Raw genomic sequence first — 19,539 nt, 5'->3', positions numbered from 1 at the left:
CAGCGGGCGGGGCCCGAGGGGGGCGGGAGCCTGAGGGAGGCGGGCACGGCCAAGGGCACCGGGAGTCTGAGGGACGCGGGCACCGCCACGGGCACCGCCAGGGGAACCGGGAGCCTGAGGGAGGCGGGCAGCCTGAGGGAGGCGGGCGCGGGCACCGCCGTCCTGAGGGACACGGGCTCCAGGAGCCTGAGGGAGGCGGGCACTGCCACGGGCACCGGCGTCCTCAGGGACACGGGCACCGCCACTTGCGGCGGGATCGCATCCTGAGGGACACGGGCACTGCCACCCTTGTCGGGATCGCATCCTGAGGAACGCGGGCACCGCCACCCGCGGCGGGATCGCGTCCTGAGGGACACGGGCACCACTACAGGCACCGCCACTTGCGGCAGGATCGCATCCTGAGGGACACGGGCACCGGCTTCCTCAGGGACACGGGCACTGCCACCTGCGGGAGGATCGCATCCTGAGGGACACGGGCACCGCCACCCGCGGCAGGCCATGGTGGGGCAGGGAAGGGGCCTGGGTACGGGTTACATGGTGGGATGGGGAAGGATGAGGTGTGGAGTAAAGCGGGGTGTTCTTGTGAGCTGCCGAAGTCCCGGGAGGTGGGAGAAAGGCTTTGAGGATGAAAGAAGCAGCCGAGGGCCGCATTATCTGTGGTGTGAGCCCCGGTGTGAGCCCTTGTGCCGTGGGTTGCTGCTGTGGCTGCTCCGTGTGGAGCCAGCCGGGAGGTGGCTCACACTTTGTTGCCAGAATGGCTCCGTAGTAAAAAAAAACTTCATTCCAGGAGTCATGTATTAGTGGTTAATTTTCTGCAGTATTGAAATTCTTGTCATTATAGTTTTTCAATAGATGATCACATCCAATTTTAACAGAGTAATACTGTTTTTCTAATTATTCCTTTCTAGCTCATACATTGTTTTCTGATGTTCTCTTTCCTTTTTTCCCCCTTCTGATCCTTTAGGCTCCAAAAAAAAAGGTAGGTGGGCAGAAATGTGCTTCAGTTCACTGTTGTGTTTATTTTTTTATCCGATTTTTTTGGTTTTTTTTCCTGAGGCAGCTGGCCAGGGTTAATGAATCTGAAGGGGGAAGAGGCGTCTCCAGGACACCGAGCTTTTGTGCCTTGAGCAGGGAAGCCAAATGTTCCTGCAGCGCTGCTGGAGGGAGCATGGCCAGCGCAGCCGCTGCTTGTTTGGCTTGGCAACGGGTGTCCAGGGAGAGACGAGAGGCGCTGTCCTGGCTCTGTCCCCGCCATGAGGTGGCAGCAGGATCAGGACAGTGACTGTCCCCCTGTCCCCTGGGCTCTGGTGGGGCCACACTTCCAGTGCTGTGTCAGTTCTGGGCCCCTCACTGCAAGATGGGCATGGAAGGGCTGGAGCGTGTCTAGAGAAGGGAAGGGGCTGGAGCACCAGGTACAGCTGTGAGGGTGAGCCTGGAGAAAAGGAGGCTCAGGAGGGACCTTCTGGCTCTGCACAACCCCCTGACAGGAGGGGGCAGCCAGGGGAATTCGGGCTCTGCTCCCAAGGAACAGGGGACAGGAGGTGAGGAATGGCCTCAAGCTGCGCCAGGGCAGGTCAGGTTGGACATCAGCAGGAATTTCATCATGAAAGGTTTGTCAGGCATTGGAAGGGGCTGCCCAGGGAAGTTTGGAGTTGCCATGCCTGGAGGTGTCCAAGGAAAACCTGGTCATGGCACTCAGTGCTCTGAGCTGGGGGACAATGTGGGGATTGGGCACAGCTTGGACTTTATGATCTTGGAGGCCTTTTCCAACCTGAATGCTTCTGGGATTCTGTTATTTGAGCCATAGGCTAGACACAGAATAAGGGGAGTGAAGGGAGAGCAGGCAGAAGTCCACGGGAAATTGAGTTGCATGAATTGGTCCTGTAGGTTATCCTTAATTCAGTGATAATGAATTTATCTACCCCTCCCCAGCTGTGCATCTCACTCTTCTCAGTGCTCTGTTAAGTCAGGAATGTGAAAAGAATTTGACTAAAATTTGATTTCAGGTAATTGAAACAGGCAGGTTTTCCGTTTTCAGTTTATTTATTTATTTATCTATTTATTTATTTTCCGAAATGAAAAGAACAAACTCTTCCCTGAAATCCTAATGGGTAGCAGTGTGACTTTTACTGACTCTATTTTGGGATAATTTTGCAAATGAATGCTTAGGTACTAAATGCAATAAGATGCACTCAGGCTCTGGTGACACTTAACTGTCACCATTGTATTTGTCCCAGCTTCATGGCAATCTCTGTACTCAAAGTTGCATTTATATATATATTTATGCCAATGTATTTATTGCCGTGCCAAGTAGTGTGATGTGAACAAGTAGTTATTTATATCTGAATGTGTGATAGTCGAAATCAAAGTGTGAAATAAGTGTGTGTGAAGAAGGAACAGTGGTCAAATACTTTCTGAGAACCTCAAATTTAAAATATAGTTACTCTAGGATATGCTGGAGGTGAACAGTGAACTGTCTGGAGTGAGATTTTATAACAGAAAAGAGATTTCTTTGCTTTTTTTTCTTGTAAATTAGTTGCTTCTAAATGCCAGGCTTGTCCCAAAATACATTTTCCAGAATTTCCTAGAATGTTTGAAGTTGTAGTATCTGCTTTCTTAGCAGATCTTCCTGCTATTCAATTTCTACATTAAACCAAAAGATTTTAATGCTCTTGTGTTGTGGCTGTGTTTGGGAATGCATTAATTATAAAATAAAAGCATAGAAAAATGCATTAATTTTAAGACCTTACCATAAAAAAGAGAAGAGAAAAAATTTAGTCCAGAATGTGCATTACTATTCTGGGGGCTTGGCTGTCTCGAGAGGGTAAAATCTTAATTGAGGGATCACATTGGAAGGGCAAAGTTATAGAGTTATAAAACTGCCAAAATGTCTTCAATAATACTGACATTTGTTTTCTTCTCCCTTACTGCAAACATGAAATTCAATGGCAAAAAGGGAAAGAAAGGAAAGGCAGCGAGGCTGAGAGGTACTGTGCACTTCATTTCAAGGGAATGTGATGGACAAACTGTTAATTTTAAATAAATGGACAGAAGGCCCTGAACTAGATGTGAATTGCTGTCTCTGTTTCACAAATGAAAATGTTCTTCCCTCTTTCCTGGTGTGACCAAACTCCCTGCTCCTTGATGCTGCCCCTCCCTTCCCTATCAGAGCAATACTCTCTTCTCTAGTTATTCCTACTGCAATTAGCAAGTTGGGAAGAATTAACTTGCCATTAATCCATCCTGGTGGGGGCTTGGGCATGCTGTGACTGCCAGGAAGTGACTGCCAATTACTGCTAAGCTTTTGTGGTGAGAGTGGAAGCTCAGGTGGGCACAGGCAGATTTGGGAGCTGCTGCTGCTCTTGCCTCAGTGCAGCACACACTTGACATGATTTACTTGGAGGTGATGACATCAAGTCACTGTTTGGGGACATCTGGATGGCACACAGGCTGTGCCATCTTAGGCTGAAGGTTTAGAGGTGGAATCAGTTCTAGTTTTCACATCCTCTCTAATTTTCTAGTCCCTATGGCAGCAGAGAGAAGCCAGGGCTGTGGAGTAGCCGATCCTGAAGTGGATTTCAGTGAACAGACAGCTGTAAAATTGAAATTGTAGGAAAGAAGAAGAGGAATTTGGGATTAAAGCACTGAGTTTCACTCAAGACTTTGGATTGAGAACCTGTGTCCATTGAAGCTGCTGATGGAGAGAGCACTTGCACACTGATGGGGCAGTGCCAGAGACAGTGTGTTTTTGTAGTATTCAAATAAATTTGGATCAATCTTCATATGGGAGATTTCTGTGCAGTGAAAGATAAACATTTATGTTGCTCATTTTATAGTGGTTTTCTCATGACAGCTGGTAACCAAATAATCTCTTAGATTGTATTTAGGAAAGCATAGTTATGCCCTTGATCTCTTTCCAATCCTCAGCTGAAGCCCTGTTGAGAGCTCAACAAGAAGAAGAAGCAAGACTTGAAAGGGAGAGACTGTATCGGGAGCTCGTGGAAAGGCTCGAGGCAAAGGTTGGTCTTTTACTCAATGAAAAAATCTAATCCTATTTCTGAACTTGAGACAAGGCCTGTAACACACCAGTGATTTATAGGAATTCATTTCCTTATGCACTTATTGCTGGGAGCAATATTGAGAGATTTTCCAGTTTTGATAAATTTAAATACATTACCTTTTGTCATATGTGTTTCTTAAGTTTGGTTAAATGCATTTTTTTTTATTTCCCATTTCCACTGTGCTTTTAACTGAATATATTTTTCATATTCCCCATGAGGATATTTGCTACAAATTCCTAATTGGTTCCCTGTTCAGGCAGATACAGTGATTTGTAGTTGTATTTATATATATGTGTGTGTATTAGACTATGTATATTTATTTTTCTGACCAGCCTGGCATTCAGAACAAAAACTGATTGGTAATAGATAAATATTTTTGTGTTTAAAAAGAAAAAAAAAAAAAAAAGAGATTTACAACAAACTAATTTTTTTTTGAAAGAGTCACTCTTGTCTACTCCTCTTGTACTTCACAGAATATTGTTTTCCTCCTAGGGAGAAGATGACCTTAAAATAATAGAAACTAAAAGGGAAAAAATAAAACAATCTTGCATGTTTTTTCCAAATTATCCTTACATATTGTAGCAGCTCCCATTAGAGCTGGCTCCAGGATGCTGATATGGAAACTGTTGAAGTGAGAGGTTGCAATCATATGTGACATTATGTTTATCATGTGGCTCAGCAGCTACTGTGATGACAATAACATATTTCAAACTACTGCAGTCTTCTCAAATGGATGTTTCATAAAAAAAACCCCAAGTTTTCAGTGTTTGGATTTGTTTAAATAACAACTCATTCAAATATCCCCAATTTGTTTCTTCTATGTGAAATAATTGTAAGAAATAAGGCAAATATTGAACTGCTCTGTTTGGTATGTGTATTTTTTTAACAGTATGAAGGAGAGAGGGAGTCTGAACTAGCCCAATATAATTCACTGGCACAGAAGTTTCTTTCTGCAAAGCAGTGGAAAATGGATTACAGAGAACAAGCCAAGGTAAGTTTTCTTGCCAAGATCTGCCCAGAGGTTTGGCAAGGAAGAGACTTCAGGAGCTTTCAGTTCTTGAATGTATGTGAGTGCTATGGCAGCATTTTGAATTTCATCTCAAAGCAGTGACAGGCCATGCTCACTCTCTTATCTTCTGTGCTTTGGAGCACACAGAAAGGAAATGTGGGCAAAGAGGAGCCTGTTTGGTGATCAAAGTATCAATGCCCCACACCTTACCCCAACAGTCGCAAGGAATTGTAATTTCAGATGTTCTGGTAGCTGTTCTTCATCTTTTATTTCTTTAATTCATTCTGCTTTTAACCATTTCACCAAAAAAGTTCTGTCAGGGCTTAAAAAGAAATTCTGTAGATTATTTGTTTCAGTGGCCTCTGGATATCACAGGTCATCATTCAGAGAGAGAGGTTTGCCAGATTGTTGAAGGATGTGGCACAAACCCAGGTCAGGGCTGGAAATGTCTGAAAATGCAGCTAAAAGTTGATGTCTGCAGTTTAGGGTGACATCCATGGTGGCTGTATCAGCTCCCAGTGGCATTTTGTACCTGTCAAGTTCAATTTGAAGTGGTAAGGTGTGGAAATAGAGCAGATTTCACTCTTGAGAATCCTGCAGACACATCACTCAGTAACAGTCTGATCGTGACATTTGGTCAGGTAAGGAACCAAAGGTTTAATATCCTACAGGCCTGTGGACACAAGGATTTTGTCTTTGTATTGTTATTGCCTAATCCTGTTAAAGTCTCTGCAGAGCAACTCCACAATCATGTTGGATAAATCATGTAGAGAGGACTTCTGAAATTCCTGCAGTTCAGCCTCCTGCACCAAGCAGGGCAAAGTCTGAAGTTAAATCAAGGTGCTCAGTTGGGTTTTGAAATGTTTAAAAGTTGGAGGTACCACAGCATCTTTGACAGCCTTACAACTCTCACTCTAACAATTTTTCTCTGAATGCAGTTGGCATTTCCCTGTTGCAGCTTGTGATCATTGCCAGCTGTTGTTTGTGGATGTTTTTGACAAACTAGAACTATTGATTTTAAAATAAGTCTGATAAAACACTGGTAGATTATGGGAAATACCAGAGTTTCTTTTAGTCTGTTGTTAAGATTATTTAGCATAAAATAAATATATAATACCAAATATTGAGTTTCCATATCTATTTCTGATTAATTTCAATTTAGATGAAGATATGCATTTACAACTTACCATGAAATTTACCCTTTTTCTCAAAAAAATGCTGTTACTTCTAAGAATGTGATGATAAAAGTGAAGCTCTCTTTTAAGTGCAAAGATGTACAAAAAAGAAATCAGATGTCTTACTACTGAAAATTGATCACTCTTCTATACAGGAGTTTGCAGTGCACTCAGCACTGCCCTATTGTTGCTTTGTTTGAAGTCAGTGGGAATGCTGCTGGAAGTGGTTGGGAATGCAATCCTATAAGTGCTTTGCTTTAAAAGACACATTTTCCTTTGCAATGCAATTTTCAGCAGCATGGGGTTATTAATCTTCACAGCAAACAGGGGGGCAATGTTTTCTTAATATCCTATTCTAGGGATGAAAAAATTCCATTATGGGTAGTAAATTGATCCCATGAGCCAATGTTAGGCTTATGTTTGCCATTAAGTGGGTTTAGTCTGCCACTGATTTTTTCCTTCCACCTCTTATAGGAATGACCAAGAATTGATTTGAAAATAAAATTATTTTTAAAAAGTCCTGATCTAGGATTTCACATTCCTACCAGAGGTTTCTGCAACAGGATAATTGATGCTGGTAAGGGAGAGGAAATCTCCTTCAGAGGCAGAGAAAGGAGGAGTAAATGTGTTGCAGTGGAGGCTCTTAATCAACTTTATTGCCAGTGTAGGAATTTTCAGTTTTCTTGGCAGAATCTGATCTGAGACCCACCTGCCTCTTCCACCTGCATCTTCCTCACTTCTGTTCTCTGTCATTTTATTCTTCCAGCCCCTCCCTTGTGGCAGGTACTGAATTCATTGTTTTTGTGGAGCAGAGCAGAACCCACTGATAAATAGCTATGAACAAGTGTGAGGTGGGCAGAAGCATCTTAACACATTAATATCAAAATAAACCTTTTTTTCCTGGCTTAGGGATAATAAACCAGGTGGTGTTAGAATCCTGTTTAGATGCAGGTGTGGATTTGTCACTATAATATATTTGTCTTTCAGAATCCTCCTTTTTCTTGTAATAGCAGTGTGCAGCACACCTGTATCCACTTTTCTGTGCACTCTCCTGCAGTGGGAGCACTACCTGAGCTGTGATGGGACTCCTGACCCCACTGTGCCTCAGGAAATCAACACTTTCATGAGCTTGTGGTGTGATGAGCAAGATCAGGATGTGCAGCTTGTGATGGAGAAGGGGGAAGTGGTGCTGCATGTAAGTGTTTAAATGTGTATTTCAGTTTAACATATCCTTAACAGCCCTCTCTAACTCTATTTTCCCATTTTTCAATTTTTCTATTTTTCCTAAATTAGAGCTCTATTGTTAACCCTGAAGAGGATGTGTATTGACTTTCAACATGCATTTAAGGGATTTTTGCTGTGTTTCTTACACTGAGGTCTAGCATTCCAACACCCATACTCCCTTCCATTTTAAACCAGAGCATAAAGCTCATGTCAGATATAAATGCTTTAGTGGACAACAGCCTCATTTTGTGACATTGAGCCAGTAAAATGTCATGTAAGAGCAAAAGTTCCCAGAATTGATTTTTACCAACAGAAGTCACCAGCCATTGATAGCATGTGAAGCAATTTTTAGCAATCTGTGCCTGCTCTGTAAATTCAGGATTTTATTTTCATTTATTCTGACTTTATGTTGTTTTTCAGAAAGTTAAATGGGGTCTTCTGCAAACTGGGGGGGAAAGTTGCATGTGTAATACAGGTTTCCTTGGGTTGGTTTGATTCTGAGTTAGATTTCTTATCCATCTATTAAAAAAAAAAAAGTTCCTTTTATGACCAAAATCTGTTTAGATGCAAAGGAAGTAGGTTTGCCTCATTTTTCATGACAGAACACACAATATGTTACAGATGGTGTCAAAACAAATACTTTTCCCATGTAAATGTTTTCTAGTTGATTGAGAAGTTGGAGTTTCTGCTGTTGGAGACAGCACCAGAAGACATCACAGACGAGAAACAAGAGCAGTACCTGCAAGTTATTCTGCAGCTGCAGGATCTGCTTCATCAGAAATACAATGATGCTACCCAGAGCCTGCTCAAAGTGAGTGAGGTTTTCTGCTTCAAAGCTGTGATTTGTGCACGTAAGTTAACACCAAGTGTCCTTCAATGATGCTTGGCTCTGTTTGGTCCTAAACTGGCACAGAGATGAGTCTGTGAGTTTCCAAATCATGATTCTAGCACTCACCAGACTTTGTAATCACTCAAAACCCCTGAAAATCTGAACTTTACAGTGGTAAATCTCGTCGTTAAGTCAGACAAGAATAAACTACTGGGAAATTTTGTGAGACTTGGGGATGATGATAAGAAGAGGTGCTGTGTGAAATTTGTTGACTGTGCCAAAAAATTGTAGATGTAAAAAGCAACTCATAAGGTTGCCTTGTACACATTTTTTTAATACAAGTTCATGTGAAAAGCAACTCATAAGGTTGCCTTGTACACGTTTTTTTATACAAGATCACGTAATTAAAATATTTTTGAAACTAAGATCTTGGGAAAGGTGAAGAGTACTCAAACAAAAAAATGAAATTGTGCTGGAGAGTCAGTTTTCTGAGCTGCATGTGTAGGTAGTGACCTTGCTATTTCAAGAATAATAATCATATATGTAAAGTATGTTTAGCAAAGGAATATGAGTGAAATAGTGAACCAGTTGTATGGGCACAGACAACCCCCCCTGCAAATTAAGAAATGTTAAATTCTCGTTTACTGAATTTAGGATTAAGCTCCCAATAGAATTAGTATTTCACAAGTTTGATGCTGCCTAAATGATAAAATAATCTGTACAGTGCATCTGGGGTAGGAGTCCATTATTGCTCAGTAAATCCTCTTTTTGTTTGTTTTTTATAATTTATCCTGAGATTAGAGAAATAATGGAAGAACCCATATTTGGCAGTACTTGGCTCACAGAATTTATGAAGTCAGAGAAAAAGAAGCAATGTAGTTCAAATTTTAAGCAACATATTTGAGTTTATAACTGTTGTGCTTTAATATATAAATACAACACAGCTGGGCTTGGTCTGGTGTCTTTTTATTCTTACATTTATTTATTTATTTATTCAAGTAAATGTAGGTAAATCACAGTGAAATAAATAACAAATTATTTCATTGGCTTTTTTCTTTGTAGATAGCTAGTATGTATGAAGATTCTGAAAGTGGGAATATGCACACAGTCCTAAAGGATAAAAATGTTACTTTCTGTCTTTGGGCCAATCTGAAGATGAAAGTAAGGTACAGCACACTGAAATTATTAATTTGAAATGTGGCCTGGCTTTGTTGAGTAAACACTAAGAATCAATTTCTCATAATCTTTTTGTTGTTGTTGAATAGCATCCATTCTGCAGGGTCTCAGTGCTGGCTGCTGCTAAGGAGGGCTTTAGAGATATAAAAATTTCTTTCTTAAAATGCAGCAAGCAGAACCCTGTCACTGACAACAAATTTGGAAGAAAAACAGTAAAGCTTATGCAGAAAATTGAAATTCCTCTGGAAGCAGTGTTTCTTGCTGATGCATTTAATATTTTCTAAGTTGTTGCAGTTGCTTGCAAAGCAGTGAATGATACTTTGTGCTCAGTTAGAGAAAATAATTTAGAGCCTGGGATGCACTATCATTTCTGAATCTAAGTTTTGTGTTTTTATTGGATTACCATATAAATGGTACATTGTCAAAATGAAATTTTGAGCAGACTTCCTACTCCCCCTCATAAACATAAGGACTAAGTTATTAAAAGCTTGGCTAAGGACCTGTTGTTGTGAGTTTTGTTAAGATGAGTAGAAAGGTGAGTGCTGAGCAGTGTCAGACTGACCTGCAGGAAGAACCCGTATGGGTTAAGTGTTAAAGCCTTGTGGGCAGCAGAAAGATTCATTTAAAGTATTCAACCAACAATTAAAAGCTAGGTGTTGCTTTACTGGAAGATTTTAGAACTTATGACTAGCTTATCTTATTCAAAAGTAAGTATTGTTTGAATTATTTTGAAAGAGAGAGTGATGTAACACAGACAGCTGTGCAGGAATTTTCCCAATAAATTAGTCGGTTTTACCAGGAATGTAGTTTCTAGAAGAGCTGCCATCTGATCCTGCCTCATTGTCATCCTGTCAAAACTTATTTTGGAAACTTCTGATCCCCTTGATGCAGCTGTGGCTTTGCTGCAGGGTCTCACAGAGAAATGCTGTGGGATGGCACTGGAGCAAATCCCAGCAGAGATGTGGCATTGTGAGGAATCCCAGCAGAGATGAGACATTGTGAGGAATCCCAGCAGAGATGAGACATTGTGAGGAATCCCAGCAGAGATGTGGCATTGTGAGGAGCAGCAGTGCAGTGCTGCTCTGTGACCGGGCCCTGTGCTGTGTCCCTGCCCTCGCAGGTACAAGGACCACGTGTTCCAGGAGGCGGGGCACGCCTTTGAGCTGCCCCTGTCCCTGGCTCTGAGCAGCGTGGCCGTTCGCGTGCTGTACACCCGCTACGACCACGTGTCCCCGCTGTGGGTGCAGTGCCAGGGGCTGCCGCGGCCGGAGGGCCCCGCCACCCTGGAGTCAGCTGAGCAGCCACAGGACACTGGGCAAGGATCGGCAGAGGAGGAGGAGGAAGGCACGGAAGAACCCAGCGTGCCTGCTGCAGAAAAAACGGGTTCTAAGGGCAGAAAGGTGGGTAAAAACCTCCTCAAAGGATACCCTACACTGCTCTTGTAAACTTCAGGCTCAGTCACAGTGTTCTGTGCAGGACAGCCAAATCCTTACATGTTTCATAGGAAAAGGCAGCTTGTGTCAACAGGGTCATAGATCTTCTCAAGGGAGTGCAAAGATGGGAAGTTTGGACAGGGTGTGCAATTGGCATTTGGTTGGTGGTTTAAGAGAAGGAACCAAGCATGAAGTGCCATTGCAAGATATTTCTGTAAATCTCTGGCATAAATACAGATTAATGGATTCTGCTTCTGCAAAACTGACAGCCCCACAAAAATCTCAGCAGGAATCCAATTTTAGGGAAATTTGCAGCATGCAGACTAAGATTCAGGGTTCAGCAGGTGTTGGCTGTGAAGTGCCTGGCTGCTCCATGTCTGTGTGCTGACCCTTTGCTGTTAGAGCCTTTTCAAATATGATTTCTGCCTGTCCTCTTCCTCAGCTCTCTTCCATGGAACATGTTGGCTCTAGGTGTGATGGAGGTTGCTTGGTTTTGTGTTGTCCATACTGCATTTGGGGTTTTCACTCTGTGTATTTATCTGTGACTTTCAGATAAATGCCCTGTGTTCTCTGCCTAAAATGATGCAGAAATAGCTGACAAAACATCAAGTTTTTGGCCTTCTTATATGTTTGGAGCAATTTCATGGGATAATATGAATGGAAGGGGACCCACAAGGATCCTTGAGTCCAACTCTTAAGTGAATAAATTCTGGGATCCACACAGGGATCAAACAGGGACTGAACCTTTGTCCATGATCATGGCTTTTCTCCTTTTCAGTCCCCAACACCTTTGTAATGAATCAGTGCTTGAAACCCTGCTTCTCTTGCTTCCTTTTTTCTTTTTTTATATGACACATCTTATCTTTTGGCACTTTTCACCTACATTTCTCAGACTTTCTTTAAGCTGCTTCATTTTATTCCCTCTCTTTTTCTTTCCCAGGTCTTGGCACTCGTTCTCTCAATCCATTTTGTGGATTTTCCTCTTCCCTCTGAAGGCTCCACTTCTCTCAGCTTCTGTCCTCTCACCTCCTGTCCTGTTTGAGGAGATTTGTGTTCTTCCCAATGCTGGCAGGCACAGAAGGTGCTGTGCCTCCAGAGGAGTGTGCTGTGACATGGATGAATCCCTGTCTGCGCTGGATATTTGTCTGGAAATCCAGGGGATGTACCTTGAGCTCCTTCACATTGCTGTGTGTAAACACAGTGAAATACAGTGTGAAAGGGAATAAATCTCCTGGGCCAGGCACTGGCCAAAGCTGCAGATGGGGTTCTGGCACAGTGTCAGTGTTGATTTGGATTCAGCCTCGACATGCATGTTACTGTGTGCCACTCTGCTGACTGTAGAATCAGCAAAAAGCACAAGTTTTGAGTGCACGCTCTGCTGAAAAAGTGTTGGGTGCTTGTTTGGTACTCAGGGAGCTCAAGATGGAATTTGCTGTGGAAATAAAGTAATTACTTTGTCTCTAAATCCAGTTCCAAATCAGAGAGTACCTTTAATCAAAATATTTCTGATAGCTAGATAGAAATTATTTCTCTTAAAACCTTGACCCTATAGCAAGATTGGTACAAATGTTTGTGTATCCCTTCTCCTTGGGCCTCCTTGGAGGAGGTGATACCTTGTTCTTCATTGTGTTTGTCTCTGACTGTTGGAAAAATGTCTCTTGCTTTTCGTCTAGAAGAGTTCTGCCTCATTGAAGGAGACCAGCAATAACACAGGTGATATAAAAGAGACACAGGAGGAAACTGAGAAGAATTCAGAAAATTTGGAGGAGCCATCACAAGGTATTTGGTTATTTTTTATGTGCAGCACACTTAGGCTAAGTATTTTATGTGTTAAAAATTCCCTGTGAGGGTGGTGAGGCCCTGGCACAGGTTGCCCAGAGAAGCTGGGGCTGCCCCATCCCTGGAAGTGTCCAAGACAGGATGGATGGGGCTTGGAACAACCTGGGGTAGGTGAAGGTGCCCAGGGGGCTGGAACTGGACTGAAAAGGTCCCTTCCAACCCAGGCCATTCCACGATCCATGGAAACACTGCAATATCTACATGTGAATGGAGCAAAGTTTATAAATACAGGGATGTTTTGATAACACTTGGGGTTTGTTGACATTTCTATTAATGATTGTTAAATCATGTCTGGAGATAACAGGACAGATAGGAAAATGGAGTTTGTCCCCATACATATTTTTATTCCTTTATTATTTATGCTTATGTTCATGTTTATCATGTTTAGATAGATATGTGTATTATTATACATGTGTTTATGGATGAGACACACAATCTTTATGAATCTGCCAGGCTCTGGGGAGATTTACTTCCTCAGAAAATGATGAGTCCAATGCATATTATGGTAGGTGTTGGTGTAGGGTGGGATGGTACTGAGTATTACCTGAATGGGTGCTTAAAGTGAGAGGGCATAGTTCTAGGAACTAAAACTGTTTGTCTGTCTCACAAAAGTTACAAATTTCTCCAGCGTTGTGGTGTTGTCCTTTGGTTTAATAAGAATGTGTTTTCTTGTGGTACTGACTTAAATAAAACAACTGCAAACAGCTATTAGCATAATTTAGCTCCACTTTACAGCCTTTTTCTTCTGGTAAAAAACAAACCCCACCCCACAACACTTTGGACTGAGCACAGTCCAGAGAACCATTTGTCAGACTAGACCCTAAAAGCAAGGTTTTCAAAAGAATATAAAGGACTTGGGCCTCATGTGGAGGAATTTGTATTTTATTTCTGTCAGGCTTTGAAAACCCCTACCACAGTATTAGATGACGTGGATGTGCACAGATGTGCACAATTATACCTGAGTGTTTTCCAGCTTTTTTATATGTTTTAATAAGGAAAGAAGGAAAAAAACTGCTTTTTCTGGCATGCTCATGGTTTGCAAACTCTTTCAATCACGTTTGAGAAGAGCAGTGAGAGGGTGCTCAGTTACCTTAAGTGGGAAACAAGGAGTCAGGTAAATGAGGGTTAAAAACCAGAAATGCAACAACAGAGAAGAGTGACAGTTTCTCTGGATTTACCCTTATTGTGCCTCTGTTAAGGAGATAAATTACCTTGGGACAATAAATAGTTTCTTTAGAAGATACTTATATATCTTTGTAATACTATTTTAAAAAGCAAGCTCAAGTGTAAGCTACCACTGTAAAATGCACTAAAATGTTTTTTGCTACTTAGTAAGTTTGCTGTTCAGAATAACTCTAAAAGCCATTATGGTGGTGTGTGATACAGTAGAGCAAAACCTCTGCAGAATGTAACTAAATCTGACATTAACACCATCTTCATTTTTTTTTTTAAGCTTGAAGACAATTTATAGAGAGCATTCTCATTTTTTGATATGGTCCTATTCTCTCAGAGCAAATTTCATAACAATTAAAGTAGCTGTTTTTACAGTATTGAACACCTTTTTCTTGATTCCTGTCAAAAATAACTCCTCTCCTCCATGTGATGTTTTATGTGAGCTGGTTTGTTTTTTTAAAGAAAATATTTATGGCAATTTTTTCCACAGTGTTTCTGCATTTTACTAACATTTTCCAACTAATTAAACCTTAAGTTCATACATTTGTTCTATATATGTAATTATGCATAGGAAAAAAAAAGGAATTATCTTTGTTATCTGAAAATTGTGTTTCATGTTAAATCCTCTTGCTCTTCCTAATTACCATGTCTTTCACCTTCAACACATGACTTCTTTTATTTTTATATATCTCTTTATCTGCTTCATTTCTTTTTGTATCAAAAGAATCTTACTAAACCTGCCTAGAATCTACTGTATTATTGTGCTTGTGAAATTCTTCTGTGGGTAACGATGGACTCATTCTGTCAGTAAAACCTTATTCCCACAGAAAGCATTTGGAACTGCAAATCCAAAAGCTCAGCCCCAGTCCCGAGTGCTTTTCCTTGCCCAGCTCCCGCCGTCCCGGTTCCAGGGATGCTGAGGAGCGCCAGCAGATGGGGCTGGAACGCTGCACAGGGAAGCGCTCCCGGCACGGAGGGAGCATCGGCACCGGGCAATGCCGGTGGGTCCGAGCACCGCTGAGCTCCCGCTGTCTGCTGCACTTCCAGAGGAGGAGGCCCCGCTGCAGGAGGCGCCGGGAGGCGGAGAAGAGGCCCCGCGAGTTGTGGATTTGGAGCAGCTGGTGCCCGTGGGGGGCGTGTTCCACATCTCTGTCCTGCGGCTGCCGCCCCAGGCCCAGGACGTCGGGGACTGGATCATGGTGGAGGTGAGGGAGGACAGGGAGCAGCCCCTGGGGTTTGTCACTGCTGTCACATGCACTGCACACGAGTTCTGAGAGCAAACTGACCAAGCAAGGTTTGCAAATCGTCAGTTTTTCACACGCGAAAGGTGGGAGCGCAGTGGTACCAAACCCCACTGCTGGTTCAGCTCCAGGCCCTGCAGGCTGGCTGAGGACTGCGGGCACGGGGTTCTGGTTTCCTCTAGCACCGACCTACCCCACAGAGGGCACTGTGGAGCTGGAAACCTTTAATAAGCACAATTCCCAAAAGGCCAAACCCAGAGGGCAGGGGAAGAGGCCCGGGATGTTCATTCCCAGCCCCTGTGGGACAGTGCAATCGCAGCTGCCTTTGCCTGCCCTGCTCCCGGTGCCTGGGGCTCTGTGAGGAATGGCCGAGCCCCGCTGGCCCTGCCCTGAGGGCGCTGCAGCAGCTCAGGAGGGGCCCAGGGCCTCCCAAGGCTGCTCCTCCACTGCCTCCAAAGCTGGGCTTGGACACCTGCAGGGTTAGCAAACCACTTTAAATGGGTGTTAAAAAGCTTTGCAGTGTTAGATGAACTCAAAGAAAAAAACCTGCGTTTTCTGATAAACCCCTTATCTGTCCTTTTCCTCTCTTGCCAAAGCTGCTGGATGTTGGACTGGAGGAGTATCCATATTCCCCAGGAAAGGCTGAAGATGGCACACAGGAAGCAGTACAGATCACCCTGAGGCTCCCTGATAATGTGATTTATTTTAAAGTGCCTGTGCTAGCCCGATGGGATCCTGCAGGTCTGAACTTCAGACATAAATTTATTTCAAATTTGAATAGTGGAATTTGTACCTGAGTTAGACTCTTGTTACAGTCCAGCTGTAAAGATAAGGGCCAGTTTGGAGCCCAGAAATAGTTTGGGGACTTGAATGTTAATTGATTTGGGGATTTTACATTTTCTTTTTATTACTACTTCTTTGGTTTATTTTACTTCAGCATTACTGCCAGAAGCCTTCCATGTACATCTTTCCATCCTCTTTGTCCAGGCCAATGGTGGAGAACTGATGGCATCAGCAAGATAACCTATGAAGCAGAAAAAAAGAGCATCACCTTCAGCATGGGTGGCTTTTCTACAGTAGCCCTTCTCCAGGATGCTCACCTGAACCTGCCCTATCAGGCCTGGGAATTGCACCCTACTGGTGTGGATGAAGGCCTCTTCACAATTACCGCAGTCTTTGCAACCATTCAGATACAAATTAAGGTACCGTCAATCATTTTTTAATCAAACATTTGCAGATAAAATCCCCCATAATTATTGTCCCTGATTAAGAATTTGGGATGCTTCTACGAGAGCAATTTGAATCTCTCTTCCTTTCCAAGCACTGCACTGGTTATTTAATGTCAGTTATTTACTATGAGAAATAGCACATTTCACATAGCAGAAACGTGCATTTGCTCTGGAAAGTTTCAGTCAGTGCTTTGCTGCTGGTTTTGCCTTGCTGCATTCAAGCCTGTTCCCCCTCTTAGAGAGCTGAAAAGTTCCTCTCTCCTCCAGCTCTACCAAGAGAAATACAGGGAGTTCTGGCAGCCCATTACCCATGCTCCTTGTTTCTTCCCAAAGTTCAAGCTACTCATGATTATCCATCTGTTCATTGGTGTATAAATCAGTACACCAGGGTCATTTCTGATTCCTACCAAGGCTGGCTTTCTTCAGGATCTGTAAATGAAAGGTCACAGCCCAGAGTAGCAGATGATGTGGGTAATACCCAGCATAGCAAAACTATCAGTATTTGAAGCCTAAGCCAGAAAGGAGCTTCCATGACCAGTAAGTTGCTTTCACTGGTTTGTACAACAGGATAATCAGTGTATGTTGTCTTCAGTAGTGGTGGAAGAGGAGGAGGTGCTTTCCCACATCACAGGGAAATGGATGAGTCCTCTTGCCCTCAGAGCAGCTTTGAAAAGAGCTGGAGTGAACATTTTCCCAGCAGAGCACTCTCCCAAGTATGTCCCTGTGCCCAGGAAGGTGAGTGCCAGAGGTTCCTGGTGGCTTTTCCCTGTTTTCACTCAGGTCAGCCTTTGCTGCCCTGGGAGCTGCTGTGCTGCCAGCTGAGGCAGGGCAGAGCAAAGCAGGCTCTGGCCCTGCTGGAGCACAGGGAGAGGAGAGAGATGTGTTTGTCTGGTTTGTGTTGTCCCTGCAGGGTCCCCTGGCAGAAGTGAGGGCCTATGAACAGATGGCTCTGCTGGCAGCTGCTTTTGCTTTTGCTCACAGCAAGTGGAACGGAGAAGCGGGGCCAGAGCAAGTCGTGTTCAAGGTTTGTGGAGCCCCAAAGTTCCAGGGCAGGCCAGCATTGAGCCCATCCCCAGCTAAAACAATCAACTCACCCTGGTGGCTTCAGCCCCTGCCCCAGTTCAGTGTCACAGGCTGCCCCTGAGAGCTCTCAGGGACACAAACCTCAGCAGCAAAGACACTTGCTAAGGAAAATGGAACTGAGAAGTCACCAAGGGAGGCTTTAGCCAGAGCTGGGGTGACAGAGCTTCATGCTCTCCAGAGGCCCCTTGAGAATCAGCTATCTGCTCTGCCAGCTTTGTAAAGAACTGCTGGGACTTTGTTCCTGCCTGTAGGGTTTCTTTTGCTCCTTGCTGCAGGGGAGGCAGTGAGCAACCTCTCTGTTGGTTTGTCTCCACCTGTGAACTAAAACACATGGTTAAAACTTCTGCCAGCCAGACAAACAGCCCCAGGTGTGGCTGGAGAAAGGCAGCACACCCCACTGTGAGAGCTGCAGTGGCTGTCTCACTCAGGTTAAATGCATGGGACACAAATATTGGAATTTGTGCTGTGACAGTGGCACAGGCTTCACCTCAGTGCATTTCTTCCTGCAATAGGTGAGTGAACATCTGACAGCAGGTTCTGCCAAAGGCAACCACTGGTCTCTTCTGATGTTCGATGGTGAGAAAGTGCAACACCTCAAGCTCACTGAAACCAGTGAAGCTTTTTCAGAAGAGGTGCAAGAAGAATCTGAATTTCACTCCACACTCTACCATATGGTCAAGGAGTCTGCCAGCAATGAAGCCATGGAAAAAGTGGAAAGAGCTGGCTGCATGTTCATTGATTCTGTGTATCAGCTGCTCCTTGCTACCAGAGTCTTAGCATTCTCTTAAATGCTGCATGCTTTCCTTCAAAAGTTTTCAATAAAGTTACATTTCAAGTCTTAAATCCTTTTCTAGTCAAAACATTCAAACAGGTTCTAAAATGCAAACATTTTATCTTTGTTCAAGCAAAATAAATTCTTTATTCAGTTGTGGCTAAACCACCTAGACATGTTTTATAGAAAAAAATTGAATGGTTGAAAGAGGGAAGTAAGGGAAGAACTGCAACAAAACACAATTGGTGACCAATGCCCAGTCTCCCTTAGAAGCTTGTCACAAAAGCATTTATACATACATATATATGTGTGTGTGTGTATATATATGTGTGTATATATATATATATATGTGTATATATATATATACACATACATATACATATATCTATGTATATATATGTGTATGTATATATACATATATATATACACATACATATATATACATATATACATGTGCACACACACACACACACACACACACACACACACATATATATATATATATATATATATATATATATATATAGTATTTTTCCATCTAGGACTGGTTTGCAACAATGCATCAAACCAGGACCCACTTACTGCAGTGTAGCTGATGTCACAAATTGTTACAAATGAGGAACCAGGAGAGGGGACAGAACTACACCTCTTAACCCTTCCCTGCCCTAATTGAAGTATCTGCACCCATCCTCAGATGTCTGAATATGCAGTCCAGACACTGGAGGAGCATCTCCTCTGCAGGTTTGGATGCTGTTTGTGTATCACAATCCCAAAAAGCTGATCTTAATCACTGATTATTTGTAATAAATTTATGTGTACAGTCAAATGAAGAATGCTTTGAAAGCCAAAAACTGCTACCTCTAATTAGGAAACTGCTACCTCTAATTAGGGAAAAGGAGAGCATGCCCTGAGCACTACACTTTATTTTTTACATTACCAAAATCATCTCTGTAGGGGGGAAAGGACATAGAGAAGCAAACATTTTATTGCAAAGCTGTACCATTAGGTAGAACAAATGCTCATCTTTGAACTCTCATAGAAAATAAAGGCAATTTTTTGATTAATAAATTTAATCAATAAATCTAAACTCAACAATCACAAGAATAGGTTATCAGAAGTGGGAATTAGATGAGGTAGGTAGAAATTAAATCCTAAATACAGCTACACTGTTAACTGTATGTAACACAGTATCTCAGTTCAGAAGTTTATTTTCCACCCCAACTGAAGTGTTTCAATTTATAAATCACTACAGCAATTTAATAAGAAAGCAAGTTTGACTACCTGAAACCAAAGGC

The 19,539-nt window shown here is 42.8% G+C and overlaps 1 protein-coding gene across 5 annotated transcripts; it reads left to right on the top strand.

Annotated features, from left to right (window-relative positions):
* Positions 1-66: 66 nt before the first annotated feature.
* LOC134417210 (dynein axonemal intermediate chain 7-like) lies at positions 67-18,315 on the top strand. Of its 5 annotated transcripts, XM_063154167.1 has the most exons (16): positions 67-501; positions 965-979; positions 2,957-2,987; positions 3,928-4,019; positions 4,951-5,052; positions 7,303-7,440; positions 8,134-8,280; positions 9,361-9,464; positions 10,595-10,874; positions 12,581-12,686; positions 14,967-15,124; positions 15,757-15,901; positions 16,148-16,362; positions 16,957-17,124; positions 17,300-17,413; positions 17,985-18,315. In XM_063154167.1, exons 1-16 carry the CDS (start codon positions 499-501, stop codon positions 18,258-18,260), a joined length of 2,094 nt encoding a protein of 697 aa, XP_063010237.1. In that variant the 5' UTR covers positions 67-498; the 3' UTR covers positions 18,261-18,315. The 5 variants fall into 5 exon arrangements, with proteins under 5 accessions (XP_063010237.1, XP_063010236.1, XP_063010235.1 ...); XM_063154166.1 differs by lacking the exons at positions 67-501; positions 965-979 and having other exon boundaries at positions 993-2,987; positions 12,584-12,686; XM_063154165.1 differs by lacking the exons at positions 67-501; positions 965-979 and having other exon boundaries at positions 993-2,987.
* The last annotated feature ends 1,224 nt before the right edge of the window (positions 18,316-19,539 follow it).

Source organism: Melospiza melodia, chromosome 4 (assembly GCF_035770615.1).
Source record: "Melospiza melodia melodia isolate bMelMel2 chromosome 4, bMelMel2.pri, whole genome shotgun sequence".
In the NCBI taxonomy this organism is placed as follows: Eukaryota; Metazoa; Chordata; class Aves; order Passeriformes; family Passerellidae; genus Melospiza; species Melospiza melodia.
This window is presented reverse-complemented; position numbering and strand designations above follow the sequence as displayed.

Coding starts and splice junctions, on each gene's coding strand:
- LOC134417210 (XM_063154165.1), top strand. CDS start 2,888: ATGTCTTCAATAATACTGACATTTGTTTTCTTCTCCCTTACTGCAAAC. Junction 4,020..4,950: donor TGGAAAGGCTCGAGGCAAAG/GTTGGTCTTTTA, acceptor TTTTTTTAACAG/TATGAAGGAGAGAGGGAGTC. Junction 8,281..9,360: donor CTACCCAGAGCCTGCTCAAA/GTGAGTGAGGTT, acceptor TTTTCTTTGTAG/ATAGCTAGTATGTATGAAGA.